The following is a 19,750-nucleotide window of genomic DNA, read 5'->3' on the forward strand; positions in this document are numbered from 1 at the left end:
GCTGCCTTATTAATGAAGCAAATGTAGAATGAGGGGGTGGAGGAGTCTCCCCCCTCTAAGTGTTCCCTGATGAGGAATTTTTCTTTGCTGTTTAGCCTACATTAACAGTTTTAAACCAATACCGCTTATGGACAACAGCAACACAGAATCAGATAACTGTTGGAGCCATGATCTAGTGGTTAGTGCATGGCATGTTGAGCTACGGTGATCATTTGAGCAATGTGGGTTTGAATGTGGCTTGCAACATTTCCTGATCCCATTCTCCACTCTTTTGACCAGAATTTGCTTTTTTTACTGTCTATTAAATAAAGAAAAGAAAGTGATCAAACTCAAGTTCCCAGTAGTGTTGTCACGGTACCAGAAATTCAGTAGTTGTACTGATACCGGTGAAATTTCACGGTTCTCGATACCCATTTTGATACCACAGCAAAAATATGCTAATATGATTGTGCTACTGAACACACCAGTTTAGATATTTTTAATAGTTTAATAATTATTATTTTCCAGAACTCATGTTTAAAAGTTTAATTTATCATCAAAATGGAGTCTAATAAATTAATTCTTAACTTTTAACCAGTGAAAATTGAACTTTTCAAAGTGCCATTAAAGGCCAAAGGGTTTATAACAGAAACTTTTTGTAACTGCACCACTTCATGTTGCCTGAAAAAATGAAACATGCTTTGATCCTGAAGGAAACTGCTGCATCACACATTTCTTTGTCTAATTGCTCATTGTAGATGTTGCATTCTCTGAATGTAGACCTTTTAAACAACTATATTACTACATATACATGCACAGCTAATCCACTTACAAGTAAAACATTATTAGAGGTAGCATGTACATTTCTTAGTTGTTTCAAAGTCTTCACTGAAGTCTTCAGTATTCACCACATAGGAAAAAAAAATAATTGCTTATTTTGGTGAGGCAAGTGGCAAATATTGGGCTTGTTTTTCCACACCATGTTACTTGTTTCTCTTGCGAGATCTGGCAACACTGCAATTGGTATTTTGCCCACTCCACAGTGCTGTCATTTATAAAAAATAAAAAAAAATTAAAATAAAAAAACTCTTATTTTGTCCTAACAGATCACCTTTTGGAAAGGAGGCTGCAGAACTTATGAGACTTAATGAAAAAACAGTTTTTGCTAAGAACGAACCGAAAAACATTTTGTTTTTAGTCCCTAAAGGAGCTCTGACATTTGATGGCAGCTTCCCACTCTGGAAAAGCCCATCGTCACGTGACTCAGAATGATTATTAAACCGCAAAAGGCTGCCATTTAATTAAATAAGTATGCACTCTGTATGTGCCTCATGCTACAATGTGAATTTGCACTCTGTTTACTAGGGGTGTAACAATATATTGTGTAACGTGGTTCAAAAAATTATTGTGTCGTGGAGACTGGACAGTTTTTTCTATATTTTTTTTTCTTTGTCTTTCCACACTTACGTCACTCGGTGACGTGAACAGAGTCACTTCATAGCACACTAGCAGCTGCTGCCAGAAAGGTGTTGAATAATCAGTGCGGCTGAAACTGACATGGAAATAGAGGATGCCCCATCCTTTTAAGTCGGATGCAGGACTGGACTGGCAATCTGGCATACCGGGCATTTTCCCGGTGGGCCGACACACTTTGGGGCCGGTCAGAGGTGGACTGGCCAGCGGGAAAACCGATCGGGCTGGTGGATCGACCGTGAAACGTGCAGAATGGGCCGCGATAAGCAAAAATGAGCCGCACGTTATGCTCAACGGTGCAGAAAACTGTGCCGCGATATGCAGAACAGTACTGCGAACGCCAAAGACAGTAAACAAATCATAGATATAAATGATTTCCCACTGGAGCAGTTTTAGAGCTTGTAATGGATTTTCTTTCTTATTTTTGAATGTTTCTCTGCTGTGTGAGATGCTCCCATGGTTTTTACTGTTGTATGTCACAATTAAATGTTAGCAATTCACAATTAATGTAATTTTGGTAAAACTTTATAAAAAAAAGTTTCATTTCTTTAACATTAGTAACATGAACAAAAAAAATGTCAGCATTTATTAATCATAATTTTAGTTAATAAAAATACAATTGTTCATTGTTAGTTCATAGTGCATTAATGTTAACTAATACAACTTTTGATTTTAAAAATGTATTAGTACATGTTGTAACTATAACTATTAACTACAGTGATGTTGTAAAATAATGTTAACAAATGGAACCTTTTTGTAAAGTGTTACCGTAAATTTACTGTATGGGGTATAAACATATAATTGCAACATATAATTTGCAAAAGTGTGGCAAAGGAAACTATAAGAAAAAAAATCAGTATCAGCCGATCTAAGTGTTAAAAAATAGGAGACCGTTATCAGCATCAAATTTCCTGATCGGTGCAACACTAATGTATATGTATGTATGGGTGTATTCATGCATACATACACACACAGGCGCACACACGGGCAAAAGTTTGGAATAATGTACAGATGTGTGTCAAATGTGTACATTATTTGTACAAAGTGGCATCCAAAGTGGCATTCAACTAATCACAACATTAATAACGTGAAAAATGATTATTACAATTTGATTTTTTTTTTTTTTACTACTTCAAAGAGTTCATAAAAAAATCCTCCACGTGCAGCAATGACAGCTTTCCAGATCCTTGTCATTCTAGCGGTCCGATTGTCCAGAAACTCAGGCGACATTTCACCCCACACTTCCTGTAGCACTTGCCATAGATGTGGCTGTCTTCTCAAGCACCTTACAGTCTAGCTGATCCCACAAAAGCTCAATGAGGTTAAGATCCATAACACTCTTTTCCAATTATCTGTTGTCCAATGTCTATGTTTCTTTGCCCACTCCAACCTTTTCTTTTTGTTTTTCTGTTTCAAAAGTGGCTTTTTCTTTGCAATTCTTCCCATAAGTCCTGCACCCCTGAGTCTTCTCTTTACTGTTGTACATGAAACTGCAGTTGAGCGGGTAGAATTTAATGTCAGCTAAGGACATGTGAGGTGTCTATTTCTCAAACTAGAGACTGATGTATTTATCCTCTTATTTAGTTGTCTTATTTAATTGTCGGGTCAGTGGTTCAGATTTTAACATGCCCAACAATAAAAATAATACATTTTTATTGAAATTTTTTCAGAAACTATAAATTAACATACATAACATATAAAAATGCATCATCGATTAAAGTCTTGAAGACTGTCCCAAATGCCCACTTTTATAAATCCTACATCCTCTTTTCCTTGCTGACTAAAGGACCATCAATCTTCATCTGTATGGTCAAGTATACATGATAGTATGCGTAAGGGCGACAAATACACCTGTTTGAAGGTGACCGAGTGCCTATGCATGTACAAAGTGCCTATGCATGCGCTCTGCCAAGAGCCAAGTTGTGAGATGATGAGATAAAAAGAGCACATGCTGCAAAATACCACAAGAACAACATGTTTTCTATTGCATTGCGTAGGGCTAAATGATCCATCAAACTAAAAATTATATTAAAACGCAAAGGGCTGTGATTTAATCAAACAGTCTGCAAGCGCATCACGCTGTTCATGCACAGTTTTGTTCTGAGCACACATGAGGTGGTTCTGTCTGTTGCTTACTCCACAAATTGAATCTCATGCACAGAGTGACAGATGTGAGCTATTTGAAATAATAGCATAGGCTTTAATGACTATACTGAAGTATTAGCTACTTTTAAAAAGTTACTGTGTTCTGGATTCTTTATACTTTAGAGACTTATTAGTTTCCTGTGATGGTTCCTCTTGTATGGATGTTCACCTGTTCATTCGCTTAATTGTCTGTGCAGATGTAAGTTGTAATATTACAAACATTATATGTTGTGGATAAAGTGATTTATCTCATGAACAGAGGCTGGTTTGAGTGAGGTAATTAACCAATTTTAAAGTGGTAAATTTGTCTGATATTCAGCTGGTACACAGTATGCTTTATCCAGTCCACACTAGTGTTGTCACGGTACCAAAATTTCAGTATTCGGTACCAATACCAGTGAAATTTCACGGTAGTCGATACCATTTTCGGTACCAAAGCAAAACACAAAAACAGGTTACTAAACAACACTCTTTTATTAACAAAGTTAACAAATTAACAGCTGAACTAAGAACAAAAATATACCATTGAGCTATACTATTTTTGAATTATAACAAAACTGTACAATATATGCAATGTATTTTTGAACACTTATAAAATTTGCTTCAACTTTTACTAAGTTTAGTTTTTACCAAGTACTAAAAAAAACACTAAATAAACAAGCATACAATAGAATGAATAAAAAACAATTTCCAAACTAATGCACAAAGTGCTCTCATATTAATAAAGCTGCATATTGCCAATTTTCTTCACAATAAGAAATGCACAGTGACATATATTATGATTACATAAGTCGCGAGCAATCGTGTTCTAATCGAGCTGCATTAAGTGCGCACACGCGAGGGATGAGTCTCTCAGCCGAGTGCAGTTTCAATCTCTCCCCCTTAGATCGGGACATTCGCGCAACTCATAGAAGAGGCACCGACCACACAGAGAAATGCCAGTTTCTGTTATTTTATAGTTGATTTTATAGTTATTAACATGAGCTGCTTCTGTATTATTTTAACTTTAATAAAGCCATAACACATTAGAATAACTGCATTTAAGATGCAATGCATGTTTCCTTTAAAGAGCTCCGGCTCTGCTTATTCCACAACGAGAGTGATTCTGAATTTATTATTATTTTTTTTATAATTCCCTAATACTTTGGGCTCTACATAAGTGGAAGCTGTGAAAGTTTAGAGTGCATCTGAACTGTGATCTGTGTAATCCTTCTCCTCCATCAGGCGTGAACTGCAGTGCTGCTCTCACGCTTCATCATCACAGTTTAATGAGATTTCATGTTACGTTAAATGAGATCAAACGACTATTAGACAACGAAAAATTATCTCGACAATGTTTTATTTTCGACGTTGTCGATAATGTTGACTAAACGTTTCAGCCCTAATGGAAATCATAATATGCTTTTAAACTCACCTGCTTTATTTGATTGAATAAATCCAGGTGTCTGTCTTTCATATGCTTTATTACGTTTGATGTGTTTCCTCCTTTCGTCAGAAAATCGTGAAAGCAACATTTACAAACAGGTTTTTGCTGATCTATGATGTTTCCCTTTTCATCAGCCTCAAATCCAAAGAATTTCCAAACCTGGCTTTTTCCACTTTTCTTTTCGACAAGATTAAGTTGAGACTCCGCAGCAGCAGCTTTGCTTGTCGCCATCTTTTGCTTGTTGTGAGCGTTCGAAAGTTCCCGACCCTGATTGGGAACAAGGTAGACCCGGTACTCGGTACCTTCAGAAATTCTGGTATCGTAAAAACATTTTTATTGAGTACCGACTTGGTACCGGAGTACCGGTATTTTTGACAACACTAATCCACACTATGCAGAAGCCTACGTGCTCTATATTATAATAACAGCAGAATAAGAATATTGTAATATGTGACACATAGGCTATATCACAAATATAGCCATTTTTTTCACTTATTGACATTTTAACTAGGCTACTTAACCCGGAAAAGTGTTAATGTCAAGACCTGCTACATGTTACAATTCTCTAAATTTACTTTAACTGGTCACTACTTGTTACTTGACGAATCTAAAACAACCATATGACACCATGTTTTGTGGACAGAAGCAGAGATAAGAGCATTTTACCATATTTGCAATAAGGCACTCATTCAAATGTTTTTGTTAACGAAACTTCACAGAAATTTCCTGCAGCTTTTAAACAGATCGTTTAGCAATGCTGTGAAAAAGTGTATTATTAGTTATTATTATACAATTTATATATTCCTGTAATTTCTTTTGAAAAAGTCATATGACAACCTGTAGCTAGCTACAGATAAACTTTTCTAATATATTTTAGTCATATATTACATAAATGTAATAAATAATAACTATATAAATAACAAATAAAATGAGAAGACTAAAGTGTTTACATGACATTTTAAAAAGACAAATTATTGTTTTAGTCCAACTGAAATCGAACATTTAAAGTGAATGTTAATGTACTGACTGACCCTGGGCCAGCGGGCCATACTAATTGTTGAGACCTGCAAATCAATAATGGTGATGATGGCCAATGTAGCTTTAAGAACATCAGGTTTAGTAGTCTGAGAAACCCTGAGGTTCCCCCTCCTTCTCTCTGGCTCTCTGCTGTGTGGCCATAAGAGAAAAGCGAGTGGTTGGAAATGAAAGTCCCAAGACCATAGAAGAATCCGGCTGTTGAGCCCAACGCACCAGCAACACACAAATACTAATTCTACACACGTGAAACACAGACACTCTCCCAACACATACAGCCCAACCCTGTTGAAATCCATTTTAATACAGGATGCCTATGGACAGTGAGCACTTTGTTTCTCAGGCACGGTTTAAAATTCCAGAAAGGTCAGACACCAAACACTTCCCTTCTGTGCGCTTTGGCAGAGTTAGTTGTGCTCGTATGAACTATGGAGTGTGGCCATTAAATACAATTTTAAAAAAAGATGACATGACAGGAACATTGCATCTGATCTAATTACAAAATTATCTAATTTTAAAAGCATAGTTTAAAAATTAAAATGATGTCAAGTGAATATCCAGTTTATTCTTCAAACAAAGCTATTGTGTATGGCTTCAGAGACCTTAGAATATAACTTAACAGACTTATAGACTGGTGACTTCACGAAACCTGACCAGAAAATGTCCTGGTCCTATTTTACTCAAATTAATAGAAACAAATTAGAAATGATATTATGCATAAAGAAAACTGGGACTATTTTAAGGTCATAAGATTTTTTACATTGTGACAACATCATTATTGTGACATCATTTTCATGAGTTACGCACATTTCACCCAAAAATTCTCATTACCACAACAGGGCTGCAACTAACGATTATGTTGACAATCGATTAATCTAACGATTATTAGAACAATAAATTAAAAAAATATTATTGCAACAATTAATCATTAGCTCTTAACCGATTATTCACATTGTGCCCAGACATAAAAGGTTGTATTTAACATGATTACTAAAAATAAACAGGACAAAAATCATCTTTTAAAAACACCTTTAAATGACATTCACTGAATTAAAGGGAAAAATATTTTTATTAAGTTTAATTCAGTAAAGAAATTCAATGCAAATTCAATGCAAATTGTCTTGTTTTCATTTACAATTGTCTAAAAATCCTTAAAACAAGATAAATTTACCTGAGATCAACATACAAGATATTTAGACTTGCTTTAAAAGAATGTATTTAAATATAAGTGTATTTTTTATAGAAGTACATTTTTCACTTGGTTATACTTCTGCGAGTCCAGAAAAGACTAAATATACTTAGATTCAAGATATATTCTCTAAAAGCAAGTCTAAATATCTTATATGCTGCTTCTCAAATGAATTAATCTTTTTTTTAAAGGATTTTTAGATATTTTAAAATATTTGTATTTTTAATATTGTATTCAAAATTCTATAATAAAAAGTTTTCTTCTGCATTACAGCTGCTAAAGAAAATGTACATTGATTTAAATGTAGATATTTATATACGAAAACCAGCCAAAACAAAAACAGTGTCACACACAATATTTCTTCACAGTGACACATATTTTATGATTCAATAATTCACAAGCCATCACGTTAAAATCTAGCTGCATTTAGCATGCACGTTTGAGGGAAGACCGTCCCCGCAACAGTGTGTCCATCAGCCAGGTAGAGTTTCAGTCTCTCCCCTTAGATCGGGACATTCTCGCAACTCATAGAAGAGGCACCGACCACACAGAGAAATGCCATTTTCAGAGTTATTTTCATGACCTGCTTCCATATTATTTGAACTTTAAGCTATAAAGCATTAAATCTAACTGCATTTAAGATGTAACACCGGGCTGTTTCCTTTAAAGAGCACTGGCTCTGCTTATTCCACAACGAAAGTGCTTCTGTATTTACTTTTGTATTTTTGCATTATAATTCCCTCATAATTTGCAATCTACATCATCTGAATATACATAACATGCAGATTAATTTATCGAATTAGTTGGAATTAATTGCATACATCATTATTTGCTGAGAAATGCCCCCAAAATAAGTTCATTATTTTAATGTATACTTCAAATATTTATAAATGTAATGTATAGTTATATTTCTAAATATAAACTAAAAATATAGAACACGAATTGAAATGCCACTGAATCAAATTATATGATATTCAAATTCATCATGCTTTTGCCATTTTATAAACACTAACTATGCTTCTCATCTGGAACATGGATGAGCATGGGTTAAAAGACTGGTTTCACGTGAGTGTTGTGCGATACACAGAGAATCACACGAGATGTGCTCTGCTCTATTCTACTGTATCTCTGGAGCATGCAGGTGCATGCACGTCAACCAGGCTTCCCTCGATATGTAAGCTCCGGTGACAGGATAGTGCAGAATGGGTTCCATGCATGATTAAACTGGGTTTCTCTCAACTTCGTGGCGCAGACGACTAAACGTATGCAACCCATTTGAATTCTTCAGGAGAATTTTCTATTTTAAAGGGCTATGGAGCAATTCAACCATTTCAAACAGCTACAGCACTGACATACTAAACAGATTTGACAAAGAGAAAACACCTGTCTTCACCAGCATCAATTATAAGACTTTCACGTCTACACATCAACAACAACCTTACTAGGATTTATCACAGTAAACTATTGCAGAATTGTGCATTACAACTGTGGAAGTCAAACAATATCTGTTTTGGAATAGGAAACCAAAATTTCTTCTACAAAAGCACAGTTCTCAATTCAGTAAAATGGTTTACTCATGCATTTGTTGAGGTATATAACAGGCTCATTGCTGTTTACCTGCCAGAACAAGCAATTGGTCTGTCAACGGGGAACAAAAACTGTAGTTTGTTTGTTTGCTGTGACACTGGACTAGTAGCTGTTGTTAGCCAGGAGATTGAGCTGCACTTCACTGACAATTAAAGTAAATATTTGCCTATTAGTGAGCTTTTTAGGGCAATACTGCTTCAGTTTCAGGCATTTGACACTTTTTGACTTTGAGTTGCTAATTTGTGGGCTGGACTCAGCTGTACAGAAATTAGTACTTAAGTAGTGAGAAAACTGTAGAGGAAGCGGCAGCCCTTGTGTGCAGCTCTCTTCGTGTGAAGACCTATCTCTAGACCTGCGAGTCACTTAACACTGCTTCTCCACAGCCCCACTCTATCTCTGTTTGACTGTGGATCTGCCAATCAGCGGTCAACAATCAGTCTTTATTCCGGCCTTTTCCAGTCAATCAAAACTCAGTATTTTTGGATCTGCAGAGACAACACTGCAACTCCCTCAGCTCTCTCTACAGACTTAACTTTCACCCACACCCCTAGTCTGACTAGGCGGGGTAGGGGAACTGGTTTGCTTATTTCAAACTCATGGAAATTCACTCCACTCTCTTCTCTCTGCAATAACACACCTTTTGAATGTCATGCCACTACTCCTGATAAAATCCACTTTTTGGTCATCTATAGCACCCCAGGTCAACTAGCCAACTTTGTTGAAGAGCTAGATATATTGCGGTCTTCATTCCCTGAGGACATCGCTTCGCTGGTGGTCCTACATATAATATAATCTCCAATATCCTCGTTACCCCTTTACATATCTCGGACCATTTATTCTAAGGATCAGTGCTTGGACCCCTCCTCTTCTCGATGTACATACACAACATCACTCGGACCGATCATTGAGGCACATGGCTTTTCCTACCACTCAGGGCTCCAGACGATGACTAAAATGGTTGCAAAAGAGACCAATTTAATGCGACTATTGTTTCAAATCTAGTCACCATTGGTGACAGTCGGGTTGTGTGTGTTCATGTGTGGTTTCGTCACATCTATGGAGCACACACCAGTGTGTCTTGCACCACTTTTCACCCGTTCTGTTGTGACGACGAGCTCGCTGTATGCAACATTAATTAGTTACAATTACATTTGAACAAAATTACATTAACTTTAGTTTTATCTAAAAACTATAGGGGGTGGCCTGAAAATGTTTTGATTAGTAAAGGGGGGCTTGACTGAAAAAGTTTGGGAAACACTGGATTAGACAATAAAAAAAGATCTCTTTATATTAAGAACTCAAGGCTTAAGAATTCAATATATTGTTTGATTTATTTTAATGATCAAGCAAACAGTTCACCGCAATCTGATTTGCATTGAGTTCATCAATGTGTCTGGTTCTCACAGTGCGTTTTATTGCTTTCCATCTGTGCAATTTTTAATTGCTGCAGAATGTACATGTGCATGCCTCAGACAGACATGTTTGGGGCATCTCACTAGTATTCAGCATCATGAACGCCACATTTTCCGTGTCAAGTTAAAAGTAGATGAAAATGAGTAAATCGGATCTCAAGATTCCTGTATTCTCTTGTGCTTCGCCCATCTGCTGTCCTTCCTCCTGTCACTTTAACTGTATTGATGGAAAGCACGTCTGGCCATAGCAGCTTTGGAAATTCTGATTAGAGATTATACTAACAGTAAAACTAAGATGTCATTCTAATTCGACAAGGGATCCATTTTACTGCTTCTAAAATTAACATTTTGCATGAGTGTTTTTATATAACCTGCAGCAGTGCTCAATGCATCATATCAATAACTAAATGAATGATTCAAACTCACTCGACACTGAATGTTGACACTGCTTTCCATGCATTATTTTGTCTAGGCTAAATCCATGTATGTTGTAACAGACAAATGATAGAATAGAGAAATCGCTCACAGAAACTTTTAACTTCTCCATCTTGCCTGCACTCAACTCCAGTATCTCACACTCACTGCCTGGAAACAGGTGACGTGAGCTCCATTGTCTTCACTCTAATTGGCAGTCACTTGAGAATTTGCATTAAGTTGACATTTTCTCAACTTGCTAGTCACTGTAGCTCGTGCCACTCCAAGTCGCTCTGCTCTCATTGAAAATTAATAGGATTGTGTTTCGCGATGCCACCAGCGGTGTCAATGGGGCTTAAAGCCTCGTTCACATTGTCAGCGATTTTGTCTCTGGATGCGGCAGATGACCATTCATTTTTAATGAGAGCTAGTGACATCCGGCGACAGTAATCATTGGCAACAGGATGTGGGCATGTCAAGAGACACGACGAATGCAGATCGATATTGGGCAGCGACAGCCAATGAGAAATGACAGTGAAACGGTAATCTGTCTCCAGTGCGATAATGGAGACGAGTGCAGGAAAGATGGGGGAGTTGTTGTTGTCATCGATTTCACTGTTTTATATCATGTTTCTGTAAGATCTTACATGGATATAAGAAAACAATGATGCATGAAAAACCATGTCAGAATTTGTCACCATTCTGAGCGAGTTTAATTGATACATTGAAAGATCTATCTTTGTGTTGATATAATGCATTGAGTACTGTTGAAGTTTATAACACTTTCCTGTCCAGAATACTCATATTTAGAGGCAAGTAAATTAAAAAGGGAAAGGGAAAACCTTTCCTTTAGTGTGTAATACAGCTGTTAGCACATGTAAAATGTCTGCAAGTTTACAAAGCACAAAGTCCATGCAAAAGGGAGTTATTCTCTCCCACAGACAACACTGCAAGAACTACAAGAAACGGCTGGATTGTACAGCCATTTCTTCCGTAAAGTATCTACGTCACTATGTAACACATTTGCATTATGCCCGCAAGGGCAGCACAAATAATCGAAATAAAATCAAAACCGCGATATGACCTTGTGCGCTTATTAAATTGCAACGGGCTGCGATTTAATTAAATAAATAAACAGTATGCTCCCTTCAAAGTTTATTTGCGCTGCTCTGTCCAGTCTATATTAAATTACAGTATTGTTACAATGTTTTCAGAGCGGTTCTGTGCTCCACAACTCCCTCTCATGCTTACAGTAACAGAAGTGCTCTGAGTTCGGTTCCGTTTGTTTACGTGCTTATTTACACTAAACTGGCGCGTCCTGTGTGAAGCATTTTTTATTATTATCTGCGGTAGCAGTGTCCGCAAGGCATAGGTATCATATTAATATCACAGAATAAAAGATATTATAGGGTATAATTCAAACATCTTTATTAAATGATTTTTGAGCAAACAGCATTAACAGTAACACCTATAGAGTCCAGAAACATCTCTTCACACTCCTGTCATTTGTTTACCTCACGAGAGAGCTTATTACACTCCCCAAGGAAACAGGGGAAAGCGGAACTGATATTACCAACATCCAACAAAAGGAAAAGGAACATACATAAAATAAATCTATATCAAATATTTAGTTACTATAATATAATGCATTGCTTAATTAAATATAATACATTATACCACGGGCTGTTTATATACTCGATTCTGATTGGCTGGAAGGTGCGCAGTAAAACCGTTTAATGCCCAGGTAGTACCAGTCAGTTTGATTACAGTTCGAAATTAATCCGCTACTATAATCATTGGTAACCATAGTAACACAGTTACACTTGCAAACAGAGTGAGAGAAACATATGAAAACGTTTATTTAGGTAGGCTAAATGGATGATTTTTGCATATCGTTTAATTTGTATGGTGAATATGGCAATTTTGAGAAATGGGCCCAGGCACAAGACGAAATAGAAGACTTGGAGAAGACGTTGAATGACAAAAAGCGGCACAAAGAATTAACACCGACAGAGCTAGATAAGATCGAAGAGCGACAAAGATGAGGTCAATACTGAAAAAGACAACTAAATGGGCAGTTAACACTTTCAGTGACTTTTTGCGCCAAAGACAGAAAAATTTTGATTTCGAGACCTGCTCTGCTTCTCTTTTAAATGAGACATTGCGGGAGTTTTATGCCTCTGTTCAGTCTACCGCTGGACGCGAATACAGTGTTGCAAGTTTGATGTGTCTCAGAGCAGGTATAAACCGTCACATTACAAAATACAACATTGTAAGTGATAAAGACTTCAAGTCAAGCAATGCCATCTTTAAATCATTTTTAAAGCGCTACAGGAAAAATGGAAAAGACACCAGCGTTCATCATCCGCGTATTACTGAGTCTGACTTGGAGAAAATTAGAAATGCACCTGCACTCTCCCCTTTCACACCCACAGGGCTTGTAAAAAATGTTTGGTTTGACATACAGCTGTGTTTTGCACGGAGGGGAAGAGAAGGAAACCGTAACCTATCAAAAGAGTCTTTCGTTCTCCGGCAAGACGAGAATGGGAAAGAGTACATGACCCTGGCGCATAACCCAGAGACAAAACACCACAAGGATCCCACCGCATCGGATAGAGAAAATTTACGAGGATTTATGTTTGCGAGCCCCGGCGACCCACTTTGTCCCGTGGACAGCTTTAAAAAATATCTGTCAAAGTGTCCAGAAAATACCGGAGCGTTCTATTTGCATCCGAGACGCATCCCTCTGTGCAAACTCGAGAGCACCGAAATGTGGTTCACCAGGGAGCCGATGGGGCTCAACTACCTTGGCAATATGCTAAAAAGTATTTGTGAAGAGGTTGGTAATAGATATTTCGTTTTTGCCCATAAATTTAAACTGTGTTTATATTATTTTCCAAATCTAAATTGTATACTTTAAATTGTTGTTGTTCAGGTGGAAGGTATCTCACAAATGTACACAAACCATAGTTTGCGTAGCACTGCCGTTGGACGACTCTCTGATGCAGGACTAGAAAGTCACCAGATCATGTCAGTGACAGGCCACCGATGCGAGGCGAGTTTGCAGTCATATTGGGCCCCATCTTTGTCAGAGAGGAGGGAATGGAGTGACATACTGACATCTAGAACCTCAACAAGCAAAGCGAAACATAATTTCACCTCCAAGCCTAAAACTGAAATAACCCTACCCTTTTCCATGTCTAACTTCACGATAAATGGAAATGTAGAGTTTAACATCAATTAGTATAATGCTGAGTAAAACAATCCCCTATCGAAATGTCCAACTGTTTGATTTTTTTGTTTTCATTTAATTTAATGCATTTCAATAAATTTAATGTGTCTTTATATAGCCTAATCGTGGTTAGAGACACCGGTTTTATTTCACACTCTACATAATTCATTTAAAAAATGACATGATTATTTCAAATAAAGATTGCCTTGTCACTGTCAGTGTTGCCTGTCATTCATAAATAATTTTAATAAATCCATTAAATAATCATTAAGTTAGCTATATGCTTAAGCAACGAGGGGACTCTTTCAGTTCTTTGTCTCTCTCTTTTAATAATGAATTTAAATAAATGTGATAATTCATTCAAATAAAAGCAATCCGATGGCTCTACTTTATTTAAAGTGGACGGAGTGCTAGAACTAACGAGCCGTAACTTAAGAAAATAACCGTCATTTTTACACGTCTGTTAAAAAATTACATTATTTTTACAAAATTAACATCAGTTACAGCTTTAACTTATTTTTAACTTGGCAAATAACCGTGGTATAAGCGGGATAATCCACAGTTAACAGTTTTTTATCCAATTTAGTTAACAGTGACATTGAGCAGAACGTTTACATATAACCAGTTTTGACAGAGCTGCTGATAAAAAGTTAAATGATCAGCATCGACTGATGAGATGAAAAGAAAATTGGAGATCGGTATTGGATGTTAAAATCCTGATTGGAGCTTCCCTAATATTCAAGTTGACTGTGTTTCAAAAACTAATGACGATGATTAGTGGGCTGAGACCCTATCACAAAATGGACAAAAACAGGTACACGGTGGACGGTAACATTTGAATATGAAGAAGACTTTGTTTCACTGTTTATATATTTATTTGTTTGTGGTTTGTAGTTTGGTTCTTTTTAAGAGGGCTCAAGTGTGAAAACCCAAGTAGCCTTTTTGCAGTTAAACATGTGGAAAACTTTACCATCATAATCGCAGTTCAAATCGCAATCACAATATTTTTCAAAATAATCGCAATATTACTTTTTGTCCAAATCATGCAGCTCTAATGCTACTTTGGCCACCTGCCAGGAAGAGTTGGCTTAGTGTTGTCGCCATGTCGAGAAGATGCTGATTTCTTCACTGCAAAAGCAAAACCTCTTTGTTAGGACTTCCAAAGGCAGACTAATTGAAGATTCAGTGGTTAAAATGTATTTTAATTATTCAGCAGTACAACCACAATGCTGGATTTTCAAAACAGTTACTCCTGAAAGATGGCGCAGTTCCCGTTTCATTGGGACAATCTGGTGCTTCAGGATAAGCTGCAAGCATGCTTGATTATTTGTTGATTTATCTGCTACCAAGAGTTCAAATGCAGAGTTTTGTGTTGTAGTTACGGTGCACATCCAGTGCACAGATGTGGGCATCTGCTAACCTGCTAGCTTATGTTATTGTGTTGAAATAGGTTTGCTAATCAGCTGTGGGCCACTTTTACTTACAAATGTGTAGAATTAAGCAGATTGTTTGCCATTATATTGGTTGCCATTAACTTAGTTATATTAAGGAACGTTACATTTCCGACACACTCTCTAGGCAGTAGACCAATCACAACAGACTAGGCCAGCTGGGCTTTTCGGAAAGAGGGGCTTTAAATAGACAGGGCCTAAATCAGAGCATTTGAGCCAGAGGATGAGAATAGGTTTAGCTGAAATGTACAGTATGAGAAAAATAAAGTGTTTTTGAACATTAAAGCAAGTAAACCTAGACAATAAATATTTGATATAAATAAAAATGTTTATTTGTCGAATAATCATGACATAATAATCATCTAATTTAATGTAACATGTAACAACTTTAAACTCTAATGATGATGAGCGAGAGCAGCACTGCAGTTTACGCAAGACTGAGGAGAGGATGAATTACACAGCTCACTGTCCAGGTGCACTCTAAACTTTCCAAACATCTTCAGCTTATGTAGATTGCAAAGTACAAGGGATTATACAAAAATACCAAATAAGTAAATACAGAAGCTCTCTCGTTGTGGAATCACAAGTGGAGTCGGAGCTCTTAAAAGGAAACACCCTTTTAATCTTTAATGCATTTATATGCAACAATTTATGTTTATGATTTGTTTTGACATGCTTTCCAATAAAAATATCTAAACTCATTTAAAACAATGTACATTTTCTTTAGCAGCTGTACTGCAATTGTTATCCGAGAATGTTGAATACAATATTAAAAAGATGCATTCACCTGCGAAGCAGCATATGAGATATTTAGACTTGCTTTTAGAAAATAGATCTTGAATACAAGTATATTTTGACTTAACTGCACTCACAGACGTATAACAAGGCGAAATAAATACACATATACAAAATACACTTATATTTAAGATATATTCTCTTAAAGCAAGTCTAAATATTTTATATGTTGCTTCTCAAGTAAATGTATCTTGTTTTAAGGATTTTTAGGCCATTTTAAATGGAGAACAAGAAAAAAACACTTTAACAATAGTTTTTTGCAGTGAATTTCTTTACTGAATTAAACTTAATAAAAAGTATTTTTCCCTTTAATTCAGTGAATGTCATTTGGAGGTATTTTTAAAAGATGATTTTGTCCTCTTTATTGTTAGTAATCATGTTAAATACAACCTTTTAAGTCGTGGCACAAGCTGAATAATCGGTTAAGAGCTAATGATTAATTGTTGCAATAATCGCCGAATAATCAAATAATCATTCTAATAATCGTTAATTAATCGATTATCAAAATAATCGTTAGTTGCAGCCCTACTCATCAGTGATCAGATTTTCTAAAGCTATGGCCAGTTGTGCACCCAACCAATAATATTATAGCGACAGTAATAGGCACACCTACTAGCGACAAGAAATACAGAGACTAGCAACATCTAGCGACAAAATCACTGACAATGTGAATGGGGCTTAAGTAAGCACTTCTCATTCTGTAACTGTGCTGCTTGTGAGGTTTGTAGATGCGTGCTGCCAACTAATGACGAGGCTCGTAAAAACAGATGTACGTAAAAAAAAACAGTAAACTGTAGAAATACACATTGATTTTCCTTGACAGGTCTTGTGAGAACCAAACTATATTTATGGTCCTTTTTGCAGCAGGATAGCCCTTAGTCACTGTATGTATTTGTTTTATGGAAAAGGGCAGCGTAAACATTCTTCATAATTTTTCCTAATAATCTACGTTTTAGGGCAGGGTGAATGACAGAATTTTATTTGCTGCATGCCATTCCATTAAAAGTGCTGTAAGCAATTTTTTTTTCATGGAAATGTATGCAAAAAAAAAATAATTCCTACTCCCTTAAAAAATTTATGAAATAAGTGTCTGATATACCTGTCAATCATTTTGCTCTTTCTAATAGTATTGTATTTAAATGGTCACTGAGGCTATGATTCATAGCGTTTGTCAGTTGAGGGCGCTATTTTGCCACTGTTAGTATTTGATAGCCACAAGAACAAACAATTCTGCTCTTTTGCTCAGTTTTGGTCTCAAAATTATCTTTGGGGAGCAGGGTTTGAATGAGGGGGCATGGCTAATTCAACGGCTCAGTCACGTGAAAGCTTCAGAACACTAAAACAGCTTACACTGCCCTTAAGCTACTGGCAAAAAAATAAAACTATGAAAAATAACAACAGCAAGACCAAGAGAAGAGAAAAATCCCTTCAATCAAGTGTCATCTTCATTCAGTTGAAATAATCTTCAAATTCTTGCCATCTCGTAGTGAAACCTTGGCCAAATACTAAATCTAAATCTCCAAAACTGGCATCCATGTAGAATACAATGCCTCATCAACCTCTCATTCCTGAGTCAGAGCTCTCCCCAGAGAGAGGACAGATTAGTTTTCCATGACCATGCAATGGCATCTGTGAGGTCATTGTTTCAAGGTGCTCTTAGCATTCATACAGCTGCTGACGAGGCAATAACCACGACTGAGAACTTGCCTATTACAAGTGGGACAAGCCACACATCAGTATTGATCTTGCAGCAAAAACAACAAGCAATCCAAGTGTAATCCTGTAGCTATTATTCAAGATTGGGGGATAGTTCACCTGAAAATGAAAATTCAGTCAGGATAAACTTACTCTCAAGTTAATCAAAGCAAGTCTGACTGTTTTTTCTTGTGCAGAACTCTTAAGGAGATATTAAGTAGAATTGTATCCTCAATTACTATTAACTTTGTTGAGGAGGAGGGGGGTACAGAAAGCCATACATGTTTAAAACACATGTTTAGGGACAGAATCTTATTTTTGGGTGAATTAACTATTGAAAATGTTATATTATGCTTGGAATGTAATTGTTGTTGGTCGCTTATGGTGAGCAGCTGTCATATACATCATGTGTACTGTGATAACATACAGAATGAATAAAGTGCAAGAAGGTGGTCAAAGCTTGACTTGTCAACACATTAAGACTCCAAACAAGAGCCTTAATCCAATTTAAAAGCTCCAATTTAAAGAGCACTAAACCAGCTTAGAGGTAAATCGGCCTAAACCTCTTGTTACACTTTAATCAAACTGTTACGAACCACATCCAGCCCCTTAACCCCAGTACAAGAACCAAACACCTAGCCTGTATACTTGCTGACAGCACAGAATGTTGAATGCAAACTTTGTGTGCAACACTGTCTTAAAAAAATTCAAACATCTTTCAAGCACATAGAGCATTCATTAATTGAAACAACTCTTATGTTTTAGGTCGATTAGAAACATTTGTTTGCATTTTTTGCATGCACAGGATGGTAAATCTCTGTGAAGCTGCTCCAACTATGCAATCTCATCTCTCTGTGTCAACAGCACAAATGGAGTCTGATTCCTTTTGTTTATATTTAGCCACGGCGCGCGAGCAACTGAGCTGAACATTCATCAGATCAATCACGGATCCATAACCCAACATTGGCTTTCGCTGACCAATTGCAAGACATCAGGCCTGAACTAGGACATGCACGTATAGCATTTGGCCAGTGAAAAGCCCAAACACCACCAACCTACCTACCATCCTCAACATAAACAGTGCGCGTGCATGCATATGCAGCAACCATTTCACAGTTTGCGTGCTCGCTTTTTGGCTTTGAAATGTCAAAGACCCCAACAAGACATACAAGTTGTGTATTTTCTTTACCTGTTCGTCGAATCTATTAATGATGGCCTGGACCCATTCCACGGGCTTGTGCGCCGCCATGCTCAGGCGGATGCGCGCGCCGCAATGTCTCCTATCAATCACTTTTGCGATCCCGATTCCTGTTCGCGCCTCGCCCCCGATGCGCCAAATACCCCCAAAAGCGCTCCGAAAAACAATATAGGAGGAGAACAGAGGAGGAGGTGGAAGGAGGTGGAGGGAGGAGGGGGGTCTGGGTTTAGTTTTTCACTTCAAGCTTACTCCACCACGCCGCCATGACACACCACCGGAAGTTTAAAACCACCTCTCTCTCGAGCCTGTCTGGGGTTTTGCGCGTGCGCGGCTATTGCTGCTGTGCTGAAGATGGTACATTATTATAGGTAGATAGAATGCGTGGGCCTCAATTGAGGGGGTCAAAAGAATAATAAGATAAATGTGTCATTTTAGGTAATAAGACGCAATAACAAGTATCAGTATAGGATGCAATTCCTCTGGTAAATTTGCTGTTAGTTGCTCTTATAAATCGAGGGACAGTAAGAATGCTGTGTAAAATGTTTGTGTACAACGTCTCTACATCTATCTATCTATCTATCTATCTATCTATCTATCTATCTATCTATCTATCCTCCATCCATCACTCTGTCTTTCTACCTACCTATCTGTCTGTCCATTCATCCATCCATCTTTCTGTCTGTCTGTCTATCCATCCGTCCTCCAAACATCCACCTGTC

General features: G+C 37.0%; 1 protein-coding gene across 2 annotated transcripts in view; it reads right to left on the reverse strand.

Moving 5' to 3' along the window:
• LOC127632117 (neurofibromin-like) overlaps positions 1-19,283 on the reverse strand; it is a 118,225-nt gene extending 98,942 nt beyond the window's left edge. For both annotated transcript variants that reach the window (XM_052110625.1, XM_052110624.1), the window contains exon 1: positions 19,023-19,283. In XM_052110625.1, the coding sequence (XP_051966585.1) occupies positions 19,023-19,082 (60 nt within the window). In that variant the 5' untranslated portion in view covers positions 19,083-19,283. The remainder of the gene's footprint in view (positions 1-19,022) is intronic.
• Between the last annotated feature and the right edge of the window lie 467 nt (positions 19,284-19,750).

This window comes from Xyrauchen texanus, chromosome 38, assembly GCF_025860055.1.
Source record: "Xyrauchen texanus isolate HMW12.3.18 chromosome 38, RBS_HiC_50CHRs, whole genome shotgun sequence".
NCBI lineage: Eukaryota > Metazoa > Chordata > Actinopteri > Cypriniformes > Catostomidae > Xyrauchen > Xyrauchen texanus.